The following is a 20055-nucleotide window of genomic DNA, read 5'->3' as shown; positions in this document are numbered from 1 at the left end:
TGTTAATGAAAGAAGTAATTTGATCAATATTGTTTTTGTTTATGGCCGATTTCAAAATGGCGAAATTCAGAGTAATTGTTCGCCTTTGTTAATTTTTTGTTTCACTGCCTACCGTTATGTAAACGAATCTCATTATGTTGGTTGCTGGTGTATCAAATACAAAACCAAATAATGTTTGTTCTCATTCTGTAGATGTTTTTGTATATTATTTGTATAAAGTTTATAAACTACATGCTCATGGTGCCAAAGATATTTTTAATTTGTAAATGATTTTAATAATGACTTTATGCTTTATTAGAGAGAAATGTGACATTTTTAAAACAATATATAGTTTAGATAACTTTAAATATGAACACATAGTTTATTGTATGCCAAAATCTATTAAGTGATACATAGCAATCTGAGATCATAAAACCCGTTTCTTTGCTTAACTCAAGTTTCACTCAAATTTTAGTCGATTGATGCGATGCTAAAGATATATAATACAATGCAGATTATATTTTTTTGAATGCTTTGTATAATTTCAATATATTTGTATCAACACGGTTAAAAAAAATGTTGAAGATTTTACAGTTATAGATTTGCATAATTCTTAAGTTGAGTGAAAAAAATAGTTTTATTTATACTTTCGGTGACCTCAGCTCCGATCATATTTATATTATATAAATAATTAGGCAAAACATATAGAGAAGTAGAAATTATTTATTATAATAATGTAGCAGTAATAGGTAGGGAAATGGTAATTATTTTGCCTACCACTGATCGTCATTTCACGGATTTTGAATTTCGTACAAACTACAATATTGCAAAGTTGAAACTTAAAAGGGAAGACATCTGTAGAGGTTATAAACGGGGCTGTGTATCATATTATCTGCTGATTTTAAGATTTGACCGATGAAAGATTTTATCAATAGATATATATATATACATGTATATACATTTTTAACGATTTATGTATTACCATTGCCATAGAACAAAATGGATGTTATTGTTTTTACAGATTTTAAAACACATGTTAAAATATTTGTATGATTTTATGTACACAAGTATTGTACTCTTTGGCGATAATATAATAAATGTGTTTTGTACGTCTTAATAGTCTTGCGTCTGTTGGCTTTACATTAGTAACAAAGCGGACAATATGTAAAAACTTTCATGAAGTGAGTTATTTGACCACTACTAAAAAATTAAGTAGACCTACAGCAGTGAGTATGTATGAAAGGTAAGATTTTCCGAACATCCATCGTGTACCTGTTTTAGTTCATGATCGAACATCATTATATTGATTTATAGTACATCTGTTATCACACTCTCTTCCCAGGAGGAATTGGATCATAATTGAAATGTATAAAATCCATTTTAAAGGTCTCCTGTAAACCCTCTATGACGTAATTAGATATCGATTTGTAGGCAGCTGTCATGGCCTCTATTCTCTGTCTCTTCCACTCGGCTGGTGTTTTAGGTCTATTTCTATGTGTTTTTAGAACTAAGTCAGTAAATGAATTCATAGTAAAATTACTGGTAGCATCTAGAATTGTTTTTGAACCCAAAGGGAGATAACCATTAAATTCAAACACGGACCACAGTTTTCCTGCTAATTCCTGCTTTGTTATACATCCGTCGTAATGTTTCTGTTTTAATAGTTTATAATTGTAATTTATCAACATGTGCAGTTCCTCCTCTACGTACACATTATGATCGTAGGACGGAAGTAGATAATCTAAATTAAAATAATTTAACACATATTTTGCATCCTGGGCGAAAGATTCTTGCTTTCCTAATAAATGGGGTCTGAATTCACAAGGGTTACAGATATGCTGTATAGGACGCCAATGTTCATTTAGAACGCCCGGTTCGTCTTTCAAGTCAACGACATAAGCCAAGAATTCTTCAAAAGTGACGTCGTGATGGCATATGCCAGCTTTCAGTGAACGCTCGTGGCGGCGCAAAACAATATTTTTAGCATAAGTTCTCCAAAAGTCGGGCAAAAAGAATTTATCCAAATAAGCAGACCACAATCTTGAATAAGGATCTCGAACAAACAGTACTCGGGTCATATTTCGTAATATCGGCCGTGATAATCTATCAAATGCTTGGCTCTTCATGGACTGGCGTGGACCATAGTGAGTTAACATACGAGGTATTTCGAATGGGTGGTTAAATTTCAATCCATTTGTATCGTTGTGTAGAAATAATAAGATCCTTTTCCAGAAAGTAGACCCTACTTTAGCGACTGGGCAAAATGCTAAAAATTTCGGTGCGTATGTAAATACCGACTGGACAATACCGACTTCTTCCTGTACGCATGTGTCATAAGTTCTTTGCTGACGTTTCAGAAATTCAAATCGTACAGTTTTTGTTTTATGTAGTTTTGGAATGTTGACCGGCTGTAGATTTAATTCATTATCTGTAATGAAAGTATTACAATATGTAATTTCACTTCTATATCAATTAAAGATAGGTTCCCAGAAAAGTATTTATCGGGTGGCTATTTCCAATAAAAGTATGGCAATTTTGGTATATATGGAAAATAGAAATATCCAATCTTACTAGAAAAATACTGGATGCCCTGAAAAACACTCCTGGAGCGCATACAGGACAAAACTGTAAGGGTTTCCCTAATCGACAACCCGACGATTAGAAGTGTCTGCACGCGTGACGTCAAAGGTCGCACGCGGAGATTGAGCTCTTGATGTACATGTTGATAAACTTTATTAAGAGTTAGACGTACAACAGTTTCTGAGTTAAAAACCACAGAAAAAAACTTGGGCAGTGGATAATCCGAGAATTTAATTAGGCTTCGGTATTTGTAATTTAACGATTAAAGACAACATCGTCTTGTTATGCAATGAATTCTCCGACTTCGCCCCCGCTGCTAGGTACTGAGAGAGGTAAGTCACGTGACGCAAACATGACCTCTTTTGGTCGATTTTTTTTATAGTAAGGGTATTCCTTGGCAATTGCAATATTTTTAGAAGGATTTGAAGCAAAATTATGATAAATTAATTAGTTTGAATATGTTTTTAGTCCAAATATATCATCAAATCACCCCGTTTGTACGCGGGAATGTATCTTTAAGTAACAAGTAGGCCTATTGGTAGCGGTAATACAGAAAAACGTGCATTTCGAAGTGAAGAAACTGTAAATTGGACCTAATAATTTTCTATAATATTAAATAATTTATCACAAACTATGCAGTTAAAAAGAGAAGGGAATGTCATACAGTTATTGTATTTCTATGATTGCTAAAAAAATTACAATTTTACAGCAATTTCAGAATCTGTCTAAGACAGTATACTATACTTGAACAGTAATCCAATTTCATTGCTCGTGCAATATATACAGTATTAATGATGAGCACAATCTGGTGTCTAACCAATCTTGTAAAGTAATAAAAGAAGAAGAAAAAGAAGACCAAGAAACAATAACTACTTACGTTGATTGTGAAGTTGTTGAACCAAACTAAGTGACAGTAAAACAAAGGATATAACAACCAACACAATTATCACAGTTCTCGTTTTAAAATGATACGACCGCATTCTGTAAGACAGTAAAAGTTCTATTATAAACGATTTATGACCTTAAGTCATAATTAGTTGTAATCCAATCCCTTTTGTAAAAAATGAAATAATCCAATGAATTCATCTATAGAATATTGCGATTTGATTTATATACTAACGTCCAAAAGGAATTTCTTATATTTAAATCCAAGCTCCAATCTATTCAATGACTTAAAACCTGCTCCAGTTTGAATTTCCAGGCGAATCTTTTCAATACACAGGTTTTTTGGGGTTTTTTGGTAGTTTCTTTCATAAGTCTTGGTAGAGCCTATAGTTTCTTCTGGGCGTCCTTTATAGTCGGAATTTAAAAAATAAACTTTTCGAATTAAAGGTATACTTACCGAAATGAAATGTGAAACAATTTATTTTGTAGGCCTATCAATTCCTATGGTCTAAAAACATCAATTTAATATTAAGTGCCACTGCTTTTGTTTAAACAGGCCTATTTTCATTTTACCTATCTGTTGCTTGTAACTGCAAACACAGAACATGGAGAATAATACTATAAAATATACACCGTATCTACGTCTTCTTGTCTTTCTGGAACTATTAAAACCAAAAAGTCTTTAACAAATGTCCCTTTCCTTATTATTGACCCAACAACGTTTTAATTTTCTTTTCCACAATTTGACGACAGATGTTATCACAGTGAAATGAACTATGTCCTCTTATTTAGACCCTCAAGTTACACACCTGGAAATATCTCAATGTATACAATACATCTTATTAGCCATGTCGGTGATAAACTAAAAACGGGAATCTCTAATACCAAATAACATAAATCGACCTTCTTTCAATCCCAGGATAAATAAAACTTAAAGAGACGGTAGATCGGATGGTTTATAACGCATGTGGTAAGATATGCGCCCAACTCACGTATAGCGGGGAATCTAACCCATGCTTTGCATGAATATCAGGCGTTATGATCTATACCCACCCGCCACACCTGAAAACTATGTACTACTATTTATATTAATTAAACCCACCTGTAACGGCTATTATAATCAAGCCCATCTGTAACAACTATTATACTATTGCAATTAAGCCCATTTGTAACGACTATTATATTATGGTAATTGAGCCCATATGTAACGACTATTAGAATATTGTAATTAAGCCCATCGGTAACGACTATTATAATATTGTAATTAAGCCCATCCTTAAAGACTATTATACTATTGTAATTAAGCCCATCGGTAACGACTATTATACTATTGTAATTAAGCCCATCCTTAACGACTATTACACTATTGTAATTACGTCCATCTTTAACGACTATTACACTGTTGTAATTAAACCCATCTGTAACGACTATTATTTCATTGTAATTAAGCCCATCTGTAACGACTATTACACTATTGTAATTAGAACCATTTGTAACGATTATTATATTATTGTTATTAAGCCCATCTGTGACAACTTGCATATTATTGTAATTAAACCCATCTGTAACGACTATTATAGTATTGTATTTAAGTCCATCCGCTACGACTAATTTATTATTGTAATTAAGCCCAACTGTAACGACTGTTATACTTTTATAATTAAGTAATTAAGCCCAACTGTAACGACTATTATACTTTTATAATTAAGCCCATCTGTACCGACTGTTATACTATTGTAATGAATCCCATATTTTTATGTAACGGCTCTTATCACATTGTAATTAAAGCAATCTGTAATTTCCCTTATTCTGTTGTAATTAAGCCCACCTGGATACAGGGGATGAAATGGTGTTAAACGACCTGTCGATACAACACGACACAGCTCGCCACAACACGATACAGCTCAAGTCAACGCAACGCAGCAAAAAACAACGCTCGTGTGCAGTGCGATCGAAATAATTATTTTTTGAAAAGGGCGCTTCGACCTACACTCTTCTTGCACGTGTGTAGCTCTCGTACATATTTTGCAATTAGAACGACTAGGCCACCCCTGACAACCCCCTGTGCTGTACACTTAAACACATAAATGAAAAATCACTACGTGTTAGTTTCTAATCAACCCTAGTAAAATTTTGACGAGATGAGACCTTAACTTATATCCCAATGTCGTCTTCATTTCACATCCCACTGTGACATTGTTCCTAGCTAGTTGTCACTTTAAAAAAAAACCCACATACTAGATGTATGTGACTTTATCCAGCACTCTATATTCAACATGTGGACATAATTTATTCCTGTTCAATATAAGATAATTGATTTCATCAACAAAGACGTGAGTGTATGAAAACAGATCGAACTTCCTTTTATTCCTGTTTTAAATTAAACTACCATATGTTGACATTAAGATGATTAGAAAACATATACATTATCCTTACATCCGAGATAATATTTGACGTTGGTTTATTCAAGATTATTTCTGTACATTCTGGTGGTAAGTTATGTATTTTCTTCAATTTCATTTATCGTCTTATGGTTTTATTTTGGCCATAAAGTATTTACTGTTCTTAAATATTGTTTGTCATTGTCAAGTTTGCCAAGTGTATGTTTTTTTGACCTGAAGGTCATTAAGTGATAGACCTGTTTCATGATTTTATTAAAGATAACCCTGCAGGTAGGGGGTTTCTGATGATAATTGTTTTTACCAAATACCACCCAATAGTCTACCATGCTGATGCTATTTTTAGTGTGTGTTTACCTGTAGTATTTAAGTTATTCTCTACCATTATGGGACTGTATTGATAATCGGTTTATCAAATGTAAATGCATTTATTGATCGCTGAAAACAAGGAATTTATGGTTCAAATCCTTTCATAAATGTAGAAATCCAAATCACTGGCAATTTGTGACCTGGTATCCGCGAAGGACCTACATTGACCCCCCCCCCACCCCATCTTTATTGATCAGTGTCAGTACTTTGGGACACATGTTTGACTTAGAATGTAAATCGCTATTTAGCCAACCATATTTACTGGTGCATGTGACGGAACAATCTTCTAGAAGACTGTAATATTTATACGGATGATGATTAGACCAGACCTTTTATTATAAAAGTGTAATCTTTAATAATAAATGATTTTAACCCAGCTACACCCTGTTCAAAACGACTATTCCGTCGATATCAGACTTAGTTAAAACCAGACTACACAGATCAACATGAAAATCGAACATAATAATCGACCTTTGTTGTATTAACACTCGACTCGAAGATAAATTATAAACCGAAACATGTATATAATGAAAATATGCAAATTTGAAATAATTGATTCTGTTATCAGACATTTCAACCACCGTATTAAAATATATACTGTATCAGAGATCTAGTGTTTGAAGCTTTCTGGGGATATTAAGTAGCGTTGATGGTCCATATATAGTCCTTGACAGGGTAATGGTGCTTAGTTCGGTGCAAGAGACAGCAATTCTTCTCATTGAATGAGTCCATAAAGGTCACATATATTTGTTGTAACTCTGTGGTGGCCTATGGCCCCGGGGTCAACTTTCCCACGGTAATGACAAGAGCAGTTCTTGTTGTACTTCTGATCTAATACTTTTATTGCTTATAAAAATCAATGTGAACGCCAGCCAAGTTTATTGAAAAAAGAACATGTGAAGCGACAAGATAAGCAAGCATAGAATAGACCGTTATTAATATTTTATAAATAATATTACTGCATTGTCTCATTATTGATTCAACGTAACTTGTACAACATCGACTCTATTACGACAAGTTCTACAGAAGAAATAGCTTGAACACAGTACCGGATGGCTCGATGAATGGGCTGCTGGTTTGTGGTGAGTTCACATCGCATGACTATTGAAATGATTGATACACTGACACACACAGTGGGTTAGTTTAGATTGACAATTTTCATACTGATGTACATGGATGGATTACTAGTTTTAATAAATTGACATTACTTTCTCGTATTTTTATACTGATTGTTCTGTTTCGTCAGCATCAGCTATATCAGGGAATCTACCCAGAAGAAAGTCTGATCTGAGCACGGCAGCACAGTTGGTTTAAAGGTATAATAATGACGCAGATGAAATAAGTCATGTCCTGGAAAAGAAGATATTTTTGCTTTATTCTCAGGTAATTACATTTTCCTATTTTTTCTGGGAGCTTACTTTACAAGCACACAATGCTTTTCATTCATAATTCATTTGACTTTGGAAATATCACAGTTATCAGGATACAAGAATTATCTGATTGGCTGATGTCCTGGTTGGTAAGTTGACTGTGCATTATGGGATATATACATGTATATAGAGGGGGTTAATATTGCTTGATAATGTTCAATACGTTTATTTGATCAGTATTTAAAATATTCAATTGAACCCTCATTACACGTGCCTCGTATTTACCTTTATGTCTATAATGTTTGTACAGAAAAACAACAATTTGTAACTTGGTATTTTTGTCCCATAATGAACGCTGCCTAGGTCTACTTAATCTAATGCACGTGATGATCTATTTCAGGACTAATATGTTACTAAGAAAGAGAAATAATCGATATAGATGTTTCGTAATAATTATTGTGATCGTGTTAGTGAATCTCGTGTTCATATTTCCACCTGCACTTTTATTACACACGCCACTCGTCAGCAGCAATGGAACACTTATCTCACAGACACAATCCAATATGGTGGACAAGGGAAATCACTCTTTAATCACTTCCCTCCCGCATGCAGAAGTACGCCATATTGTTTTTTTAAAAGTTCACAAAGCAGCGGGAACGACTGTGATGAATATAATAATGAGGTTTGCTATCAGTAGGAATTTATCCATTATGTTACCTCGTACTGGAAACATGTTTAGTCAGTATAACCAACTTATTTCACGAAAGGCTCTGCCGTCATTTCATGAGGATAAACGAATGTTTGACGTATTCTGCAATCACGTGATATTCAATAAAGAAATCATGGCGCCGTTCTTTCCAATAGACACAGTTTATATAGGAATAGTTCGACAACCATTCGATCAGTTTGTATCAGCGTTTGTATATTACAGGAATTTATATCAGGTAAAATACTTGGTTAAAATCCCGGGTGATAATCCAATCAAAACCTATCTTAGTGATCCCGTTTTATACGAAGCGAAAAAGCTGCCACATTCGTTTACAAATAACAGAATGGCGTTTGATTTTGGTTATCCAGGAGTGGATTTTAACAATATGACCAAATTCCGAGAATTTTTACAAAAACTTGACAAAGATATTAATTTTGTGATGGTCGTTGAACTCTTCGACGAGTCTTTGATTCTTATGATGAAGCTCCTAAAATGGCACATAAAGGACATTATTTACATTAAACGAAATTCATTTAAAAAATCGCACAATTTAACATTTAGTCTTTCAGAAAAAATAATTCATAGACGATGGGCCAAGTTAGATTATGCCTTATACAATCATTTTAAAACTATTTTAATTACAAAAATCAAATCAGCCGGTCCAAAGTTTATACATGAGGTTCGCAATTTTCGGACAATTCGTACAAAAGTTGAAACATTTTGTAAACAGTATTACGGAAGTGGAATGTTAATGATTGAGGAAAGCGAATTTCATTCTCCATTTTTTGTTCGTCGGGAAGATTGCAAGTTTCTAAAACTGAATGCCTTCGATATCATCAATATAGCTCGCCAAAAGCACACAGCGAGACTTGATGAGTTAGGGATCACTTATTGTCCACAAAACAAGACAACCGCTGAATGTAGAAAATATCCTCATCTGTGAAACATTATAATTCATGTGTGCTTGTGCAATAAAGTTTAATATGACAACAATTCAATTTCATTCATTTCCCTTATTTCATGATCGACACATCGTTTGTCTATTTAAGCAGTCTCTTTTCCTCTCTAGAATCGAAGAAGATGAATATTCATGATTTTGAGGCGGGGGTCAGACGGTAAACCAAATTCGATTATGTAAATCGCATACAACGAACTATAACCCATCCTATAGATTCATTTCATTAGGCGTAGAAGAAAATTTAAACGATCAACCCCTTTTGATTAAATGATAGTGATGTGTTGGACTCGTTGTGATTATAAAGATTAAAATCATTAGAATGTTCCAAAAATGGATTTAACATGTCAACTTGGACAGAATTACTAGTAGTAGTCCTGCTGGAGGCAGACCATCATTAAATGTCACCATCTAACAAATTGTGGTTCGCCTATCAATAGTAATTCTCCCTCCACCCTTTTGCATGCCCATTATTGTTGATTCTTTGGTCTAGAATGGGCGACGATGGTTTTAATTAACATTTTCTGCCAGGTTTTGGTAATTATTCATGATTTACAGGCGGAGGAATAACAGAGTTAACAGGTTGGTTACGGTGAATAGTTACATGTTTTAGTATGCCACTTCAAGTTTGTGTATCTCAAAAGCTTGATAAATGAAATGGGGTTTAACGTCCTACTGTTCTGCTCCTAAACTGGGCTAATGAAGACGGGCATACGCCATACAGTGTGCTATGAGGGAAATTTTGCCCGGGCAGCGGCGCTACGGCCTACTGTTATATCGAATTCCAACTGCCAAGGGATCTTTTACGTTCACGCCAATACGTACACGGGACCTCGGTTTTTTGTCCCATCCGAACGACTAGACAGCTGTCCTTGTCAGGCCCTCCGTCCTGCATCACTGACAAGGGGAAATCACGCCGGAAAACCTGGATGAACGTTATCGGCCAATGCACGGAGCGAACACCCGATCTCCAGGCTAGCGAGACAGCGTCTTACCTACTTAGCCACGTGATCCCCCCAAAAGCTTGATGATCAACCTCATACAACAGTTGGTGCAAAGACATGGCCATTAATTTTGTTCTCTGTCTGTAGTGAAAAGCATTAAGCCAAACGAAAATGTTGGGAAAAGTTGGAGCCGGGGAAGAAAAAACTAAAGTGGTCTGAATCCTGCTATAGTTTTTTAAATTAAGTTGTCTCCCTTTGGCTGTAGTTACACTACCTTCTTTTGAAAAAGCTTTTGGTGAAATGTCAGTTTGTTTTATGGATAATACATAACGCACTGACGGTCATATTTATGGAATGTCAAATTCATTTAGTTTCTTAACTAAACAGACGATGCAGCATGAACAAAATGTAAAATTGGGTGGTAAAACCCTTTAAAACGACATTTTAAGGAACAAACTCCATAAGTCAATATAATAGGATAAACCGAGTGTGACGATCATGTCGAAACCTACAACAAACCATCGCTCTGATAGATCTTAAATCCAAAGCGATTTACGTTTCAGTAAAATTCTCAAGGTTTGAAATACGATTAACCGATTTATAACGTTCATAAGTGAATATTTTGGTTTTCAACACTGTATTAAAATATTTCTTGTGTTTCTTCGGTGAACTTAATCGTTTCAGTTGATGAAAATTATCGTCTAAATAATGCAATTATTGTCTGGAAGTCGTAAATCTTGAAATGCTTAAATGGTTTATATAATTGATTGAAAAGTTGGACTAATTGATTGAAGAAGAATGAATTGTTGCTTTTATATCAAGATTAAACCCCCTTTCTGGTACGTTAATAACATTAGGTTGTCTGCGCCTGTCGGGATCTAGTACGGGAGTCAGTAATTGTTATAAATACGGTGGGATATTTTTGGGCTAAATCTATTTGTTAAGGCCAGCTCAATTTTCGCCAAGGTCGCGGAGATGTAAATTAGTTTAAAGCACGTGATTGTTGGTGGGATTGTAGGTTAGGTTTATGGTAAGCATTAGGGCGAGGTCCAGGATTATGGTTAGGGTTAGGATTGGCGCTAGCTCTGTTTACAACTCGTGACCTTTGACCAAACTTGAAGTTGGCCTTATCAAATAGATCTAACCGATTTTTTTGGTTGATCGTCTGGACAATGAAATCTACGTCCTCAGTCTTTCGTAAACCTTGCCAAGATTTGAAACTGAAATATTATTGAAGCGATTCGTCTGAATACCACAATGATTGACTTCAACGTCAGACAAGTGGACGTATTCTAATTCAAATCACCATTGGCAACTCCGCCCCGTTTAAAATTTTGATCACGCCTTGTCCAAGCTGTACAGACTATACCTCTATAATTATTTTGAATAAGTCTGCGATATGTTTTTCTAACTATATATTATCAGGCTTATTAAAACTAATTACATAAAGTCTAGCCGTTGAACAATTACAGATATTTTTTTCTTATTATTATGCGATACTATCTTAATCAATAAGCCAAATCACCCTCGGCGTCCTGTTATATTATCCACTGAGGCTTGTCACTGCGTAAGGGTGACCAGAGCAAACACTTTTAAAACAAATAGTGGCATTTTCAATGTATGTGAGAGAACTGATGCATGTCTCTTGATTCTACAAAGTTTGAAATTGCGAAGGGTTAAAATTACAATTTTTAGTAGAAGTGATCGGCAATTTATGTAAGACCACATAAGAGATTCGAATGTGTGCCCAATAATACCACCAAATACTAACTAAATACTACCATATACCATAACATTCTACATCAATATTGTGAAAAACTAACAGAATACTTCAATGATCTATATAAATATATCAAAGTGTGTATGGGTGTTCGCGCCCCACCCCGCACGTGTGGTATCAAATTAACCAATATGGACCGGTGACTGTTTTAGGTCATGATTTATGAAGGACAAGATCATTTTATAGTTTAACACATTGATATAGAAGTAATTGCAGAATTCTGTCAGTTTTGAATAATAATAAGGAGTATATGGTTGTATTTTGTAGTATTGGGATAAAATAGGGAGATATTTGATCATATTTGGTTAGACTTTCAGACGTTTAAGCTACCGGGTAGGCCTACTGATACTATAAATAGACTTAATTAATCAACTCATCTTTTTTATATAATTATGTTAGTTTTTCGCGATAATAAGGTGTGGAGATATTTGGTAGTATTTAATTACTATTGGGTAGTATTGGGTAAATCGTCCTGTCGCCATTTGACTTTCCCGTCGGCCCGCTACAGTTAGTTCCTCTTGGTAATAGTCAGGCTATTAGTTTTATCGCATTGGCGTCGCTGCCAAACTCGACATTTTGGTTGGCTTCAGACGTACTATTATCAAGGATAAGTAAATGTAAAGGATCAAGGGAGAGAAATGATGGATAGTGACGAGCGACCAACACATTTACCGAACAAAACATCTATAAAACCAAAGCATGAATAGACATCTCTTTTACTCTTAATTACTCTCACCAGGAGAATTAATTTAAAATGATGTCATCTTTACAATAACCATAGCTTCTTCCGGCAAGGAATTGTTTGCCAGCTTGCGTTAAACTCATTGGAACCTAGCAAAAATAAAACGATGGTCAGACGAATTGGTCTTGAAATGCAGCTGCAGCTCCCAATGAATCCCAATTCAATAGATTGTGTTATATTTCTCAAATATGTTATCTAAGAATTATATAAAGTGACATTTTGTTCATCAATAATCAGCTTGATGAATCAGATATTTAAGCTACACGTGTGGCATTTATCAAACACCGTGATTTCCACAGATTACAAATGTTAAAGAAGTAAGGAAATATATGTGAGGTCAAATTGTGGTAGGGTAGAATTTGCCTTGGAGCCGCCTGTTATCAACTTGACAACGAATTCAGGTAAAATATCAGGTTTGAAGGTTAACAGTACCCAGATTATAACCCCCAGGAGAAATGTTCCAGGTGTCGCTACTTGTCGCGGTTCTTTTGTTGTTTCGTCTTTTCTCAATCTAATATTTTCATCGATTTATCTTTTACCAGACATACTTCAGGCTATACTAAATTTGGCGAGCCTGTCAGCTGAAGATATTTTGGGGGATCTTGTTAAAAAGTTCACCGTTTCGAACGTCATTAAGATGTCTACAATCTTATATTCTTCGAGTATGTTTCATTAGATAAAAAGCGTTTAAGAGCTTTTAAATTGTCTACTTTAATTCAACTTTGTGTTAGTTAGGTTCTAATCTTAATCGGAATCGCCTAGAAATGGAAATTTCTTTCTGTATCTTTCACATTTCAATCAAACGACTTGCGTTTATGCTTCTTATATCGTTAGGGTTTACAAAATATATCATATTAATTAGACTCCATTCTTAATTAATGATTTATGTAAAGTTAGAGTATTTCAGTTTCCAGTCACACCAATCACAAAGATTGTTAAATTATTAAGAAGGCAATGTGTATCAATGCTGGGATGTGAAGAACTAACCGCCGTTTTGCCGTTTGCTACAAAAACAAAAACTGTAGTGTTTAGAGAATATACAATGTCCGATGGTAAAATCTCCTAAATAATACACACTATAACTACTTAGGATGGAATTAACGACCTCTTGTCAAGCACCCCAAGCGGATATCACTTTTCAGTAAGATGGCCATTCGCAAACATCAATTGATGGTCCATTTTATATCAGTACTAATGATAAATGGTGTTAACTTATCTATTATCGGTAGAAATGGACTAAACCGTGGTTCTTGTTAATGTTAGTATTGTGATAACGAGAGTTAAAGGCAGCTAAATGAACGCCAATAACAAGTCATAAAGATATTGTAAGAAACAATAGCGACCAATTAGTGCTGTCAGATTTAACACCCTAGTACCAGACACGATGGTGGCTCGTTCTGCCAGACTCATAAACATACCCTTTGTGCAAAATGTCAAAAGTAGAAAGTAAATGTACGTATTGAGCTTGTCAGTCCCCGGAGCCGATGCCATGTTTGTGGTAATGAAGTGGTCATGTATCGCAATCAATGTCTTCATTTTGTTCTAATGTGTGGTTAGTTAACCTTTGTTTGTAGACATACAAGTTTTAGTAACCCTGATAGTTCTCTAAATAATACAAAAAAGTTTCTTTGGAAACAACGTAGTTCAATCTTGAAGACGATGACATGTTTCCGGTATCCATTTATACATGTAGTTGATTTTACCTACATATTGAGCGTGACTTCTAATTAAGCTAGAAAGCGAGATGAAATGGGGTTTAACGTCCTACATATCTGTTCCCCGGGGCTAATGGAGTCTGACAAACGTCATACAGTATTCTATTCGTGGAGTTGAAATATTGCCCGGACAGCGGAGATTCGGCCTGCTCTTCTTCGAATTTCAAATACCAATGGTTATTTTACGTGCCCTGCACTAAACTAGACGCTGTCCTTTGCCAGGTTCTCCGCCCTCCACCACTGACAAACATCGATATCGACCACGGGAACTCCTGGTTAGTGGCTTCCAGCTGGACAGCGATTATAATATTAAACTGTTCTAGATCGTATTTGGAAACAATGTAGTTCGATATTGAAGCGGTAATACTTAAAGTTATATTATGGGAGATTAGATAAAGAGCTGGCAGTTCTCACAATAATAGTTAAAAACTAGATAATGTAAAGGGAATTTGCTGAAGTTTTCAGTCAAATTGATCCACTCTGTAACCGAGAATTTATCGATTGAATTTTCTGCCTAGCCTCGACCATCATTACTAAAGTCGATACGATAAAAACATAGTCTCGATTATCCATGACATCGAGAGTTGATTATTGTCTGGATAAGTTAATTAATGTCTAATTCATAATTTAGATAAAATTTCAGGCCTAAAGAAAGACCTACAATAGGCAGATTTAGCTCTTGCATAATGTATGTTTAAAATTTCATTTTAAATAAAATAATGGAGACGTTGGGGATATAAAGCTCTTTGTGTAATGACTGTACCTTTTGTGAAGTGGTGGGATTAACCGCCAAGATTCGGTCTTACTGACTTAGACGATCCACGTGCTCGCTGGGAAAATATATGTCATACACATCTGACGGAAGAAAGTATACGTTATTCGAAATAGCTAAATAGAATTTAAAACAAAACTAACAGAATGCGCCATCACAATTTTTCAATAATCTTTATATAAGCAAACATTGTTAGTTATAGCACTGAAATACACAACCAATCTTTATAAGCCTTAAATAATTTACATATTATAGAAACAACTTGATATCAAACATATTAGGAAAGCATAAAAGATCTAGATATTGTCACATACAGGTTTCAAAAATCTTTATTAAATATTTAAATCGTATATAAAACAAAACGGGCTGTCTGTTCGACAGTCCCTTTCTATTTTTGGATAAAATGTCGTCTTTCAAAATCAATTATATACAGGGACACATTTAAAGAGGACAACCGTTGGGTTTTACTAGAAGACTATCTGCTGTAAAAGCACGAAATTGTAATAAAATATACAATATTGTAATGAAAAGAGCCCAGTGTTAATTAACAGGACAGTTTAATACACATGGTGTTCACTGTATATATGTATTTTATTAGATGATTTTTATTTCATTTCATAAAAGGAGCCAATATTGTTCGATGTTGCACCAACATTCCTTGTGTCTTACTATATGGGCCACTACGACCGATGTTATATCCAGGGTCTGTCGTTGACAGTGTTTCCTTTTATGTGTACATCTTTGTGTAACCCGAATGAATGGTGGTATTTCTGCTTATGAAGACCTGGTGCATAAAACCATTATCCAAGATGACGTGAATATTACAATGTGAAAAATTACAAACATTTTCAAGTTAAATTATTCAACAATTTAAAGGATTCAACCTCTTTGGTTTGGGTGAAAATGAAGTGTAGAATTTGATTCAATCTTATGTTTACTTATGATTTGTTTTGCGATATGGGTAACTACCTACACACTTTTAGGTGAAAATCCGCCCCTAAACGCATGGTGCGGTTCATAATAATGTAAATACTGTAATTTGGCTCGCGTTGACAGGCTGATCAACCCAACCGAACACTTTATTTTGACCTAAATCAAACAGGCCCGTCTCCTTATTAAAAGTTCTCGTCTGATCTGATATCAAAACTAATTCTTTCAAAATAAAGCTATAAAACCATTCATACAGTCAATGTAAAAAGAATCACTCAAATGAATCGGTTATAATCATATATTTAATTAAAACAGGTTAAGTTGAAACAGCTTTGGTAGGTGAAGTGGGTGTGGTCGCAGAACTGATGGATGTTGTCTTCAAAACGCCATTCTGCTTCTGAAAAAAAGATAAAAATTGAATAAAATACGACCATGGTGAATAAAACCGCATAATATAGTACATTTTTTCTGAGATTTCTTTTCTTATTCTTCAGGCAGCACTTACTGAATTACATTCATACTATTAGACGCAATTTCCAACCTCTTTATTTTTGTCCACATGATCAACAATAAAGAATGGAAAGGTTTTCTTACTCTATGTTGAACACTACATTGATAACCCGGCCGCGAGCTAAACTGTCTGAGGATCCATAGGGAATTGTGTAAATTGTCAATCAACTATTTTAGAGCTATGAAAGACTTTTAACATAACTGAAAACCCAAGTAATGGTTCTCTAGACCCATAGTTGTCAAACATTTTTAACAATTTTGTATTTCCCTCATCATTAGAAAGTATAAAGCAAAAAATGGGGATTGACGGCTACTCAACACAGCAGAATCCTTCTTCTAATGACAATTCTTCTTCTACGCGTCACCTGTAGATGATTGGGCCTAAACTGCACTCGATACAAGTTCCAGGTGTTTCGAGCCCACGCGCGACACGATTTCTTCCCACTGCTTCCAACGAGTAAACGAATTATTGAAATAAAAATATACCATATGATAATCCCAAAATGACTTTAATCATTAAAAAAAGCGAACCTTTAATTTTTTAAGCATTTCAATTTATTACCAAAATGTCTGTCCATCTCTTGAACTGTTATTAATATTTTAATATTAACTTAAAAACAAAACATGAAAAAATCAAATCATGCTAATTGAAAAAAACACAAACCAAACAAGCTTTATATAAAAAAAAAGTTCCATAAAACGAAAAAGCTAATGAAAACTAATGAAATAATTTATAAGTTTCATCATAAAGCTCTTGAAATATCAGCAGGATCCCATTAAGACATCGTGCATTATTCATGGGGCATTATAACTTCATGTTTTTTATACTGTTGCCAGTTTCAACTCTTGCCGCGTTTTGCATGTTTTGAAAACACATATTTGACAGCAAGGAAACAAGTCCTTGAAGTAACAAAAAAAAAAATCAAAAACATTATTGTTCGAGTTTTAAATGCCAGTAAATAAAATAAATTGTTATTTTTAGATTTTTACTTTGACATGATACATTTATAGATATGGAGAAATAATATTTCCATTGAGATTCTCTATCAAGTGCCTGGAAATCATTAACTCTCATAGTTAAATGTCTAAATATTTTTCCTCAATTTAAACATGTATTTTTGTTTTATTTACGTTCAGTCTTGAGATTGTAGTCCGTGACAATTTGTATAATGAAATATACATAGAATGAATATAAAAAAAATCATCAAAATCAATTTAATGATGATTTTAAGAAAGTGAAAAAAATATCAATAAATGTTAAAATCACATTCCTTGTTAAATTACAAAAGACTGCTTTCTGGCTCTAACACCGACATCAAGTATCCATTGTAACAGCACGTTCTAGGAGGTCATTCATTTCGGTTAAGTGCAGAGAAAAGATGCATTCTGTCCAATTAGATTTCATATCAATAGTTCATTTTAAACATGGAAATAGATTTTTATAGCTGAGCACTGACATGCTCTCTCATAGCCCACTCGACAGCATAAAGCTGAGGCACTCGAAAGAACCTTTGAACATGCTATGAAAAAAAAAATGAAGCATTAATATTTATCGTTAATATACCATGAAGACAAGCTTAAATGTTCATACATGTACGGGATTTATAGAGGTTTCATTTCTGTTTGAATTTTTTTTAGCAAATAATTATTATCACCATCCAAATGACCCTGTAATTCGTCTGTATAATCAATAAATCAGATAGGACAAGCACGAGCACCTTGCTGAATACCACAGGGACAATGTAGCCATATTAATGGAATAATAAATTATTTTGCACTTGTCTGTACTTAACGGACAATAAAAACAAGTAAACAATAGATGGGATTAACCAGGTAAACTGGCTTGATAAATATAGAGATTATTACTTTTATTCGTCTATTCTTTCTTTTATTACGGATTTACTGTGATTTAATCAGCCAGAAAATGAAACGATAAATGCTTTCTAGTTTATCTTTAATCAGGTAGAAATTAGTTACAATAGACAAAGATAAATAACAACACTAACGGCCCACCTGGATAGATAGATAAATCTATAGAATCTTATTGGGATGGCAAATAAGATTACCTCTAAATCGAGGTATTAATGTACATCCAAAGAACATAAGTGGAGTAAATCGGGAGTGGAAGAATAGTTTTTCGTACAGGGGGAGGCAGTCAGACAAATTAAGCCCACCACCACAGTCCTTGTCAAATCCAAATTTACGCTTCTCAATACTTTGGTTGTCTAGTTAACCGCAGGAAACAGAATAATTATCTAAAACTAAGTATCTTTATAGATTCGATTAACATTTCAATTTGTTTATATAATTACTGAAGATAATTTGTTCTGGACGATCATTTGTTTTATACCACTGCAGTCCAAAAAACAACTTCTTCGCATTTTATAAATCTATAAATAAAGAGAAAGGGGTTAATTCAAAGCTAATTTATAGGACAAACAATGTGTGGGCGGTCGTTTGTTTGTTTATTCACCTATTTTGATGATCGAATTATTTCGTTTTATTCTGTCATTCTATCTGGTATTTATACACGTGGCTAGTTCAATACCTCACACAGTGCTGTATTTGTTGACGATTCGTCTTAGTATATCGTACAGTGTTGTATTTATTGACGAAACGTCTCCGTATACTAACATCAAATCATCTTGTATTTGTAATAACACAGTGACATTTCGTTCAATCTCAACGTTTGTATGAATAGACCTCCTCAAGTTGTCAATAACGTATCGTTATTTACACGTACATCACAGGTAGCATGCACCGTTTGTTTATAACATTAAACAATGAAGGTACTAAGTGGGCGTATCGGGTGTAAACACAACATGTGTCATGATAGTTATCACGTGGTTTATCCGAGATCTCGCTTGACATTTAAAAAGTTCGAAATACCGCCCCCTTCTCCATTTCATTTTCTCACGATTTTATTGTACCAAGCATCAAGATAGAGTGAAACCCGAAACAAGAACTGACCTAACCAGAGTGTTTGGGTGCTATGGAAAATGTAGAGCTATCATAAAATATCAGCAATTCAATTCTATCACTAAGTGTATCATAAATAATAAAACGTAACTCATCTCACAAGACATTATATATTATAGCCTTTCTCCTTAAATAAAAAAAGGATATTTGACTTGACCGATTATATTCAATGAAGCAGTTAACATTGGTAAGGATAGTGTACGAAGCAGGGTATCACTTTTAAGGAAATTCCATAGAGAACCAGATGCCACTCTCCATTTGAGTAATTATTCCAAAATCACATAAATTTCAACTGTACCTTGGTATTGGTATGGCATAATGTAAAACCTAAATAGGCTAACTCAAAACAGTTCAAAGAACAGTAGGTTCTCTGAATATGCCGGGATGGGCCTTGCCCAATAATCTTTGCATGCTGTAGAATAAAATCTGTAGTCTAG

The 20055-nt window shown here is 34.3% G+C and overlaps 3 protein-coding genes across 3 annotated transcripts in view; 1 reads left to right on the top strand and 2 right to left on the bottom strand.

Annotated features, from left to right (window-relative positions):
* Positions 1 to 759: 759 nt before the first annotated feature.
* On the bottom strand, positions 760 to 2784 carry LOC126815409 (carbohydrate sulfotransferase 11; the record flags this gene model as incomplete). The annotated part of the gene is made up of 2 exons (XM_050541028.1): positions 760 to 2233; positions 2766 to 2784. Coding segments are annotated over 2 exons (948 nt in total), but the record flags the coding sequence as incomplete, so codon positions are not given.
* Positions 2785 to 5823: 3039 nt separating this feature from the next.
* Positions 5824 to 9284, top strand: LOC126815101 (galactose-3-O-sulfotransferase 2). Its single transcript, XM_050540639.1, has 3 exons — positions 5824 to 5936; positions 7459 to 7595; positions 7983 to 9284. The coding sequence occupies exons 2-3, from the start codon at positions 7558 to 7560 to the stop codon at positions 9232 to 9234; spliced, it is 1290 nt and encodes a 429-aa protein (XP_050396596.1). The 5' UTR covers positions 5824 to 5936; positions 7459 to 7557; the 3' UTR covers positions 9235 to 9284.
* A 6072-nt stretch (positions 9285 to 15356) lies between these two features.
* Positions 15357 to 20055, bottom strand: part of LOC126815227 (uncharacterized) — a 72856-nt gene continuing 68157 nt past the window's right edge. The window contains exon 3 of the mRNA XM_050540786.1: positions 15357 to 16526. Coding sequence (XP_050396743.1) covers positions 16446 to 16526 — 81 coding nt within the window. The 3' untranslated portion in view covers positions 15357 to 16445. The remainder of the gene's footprint in view (positions 16527 to 20055) is intronic.

Source organism: Patella vulgata, chromosome 3, assembly GCF_932274485.2.
Source record: "Patella vulgata chromosome 3, xgPatVulg1.2, whole genome shotgun sequence".
NCBI lineage: Eukaryota > Metazoa > Mollusca > Gastropoda > Patellidae > Patella > Patella vulgata.
This window is presented reverse-complemented; position numbering and strand designations above follow the sequence as displayed.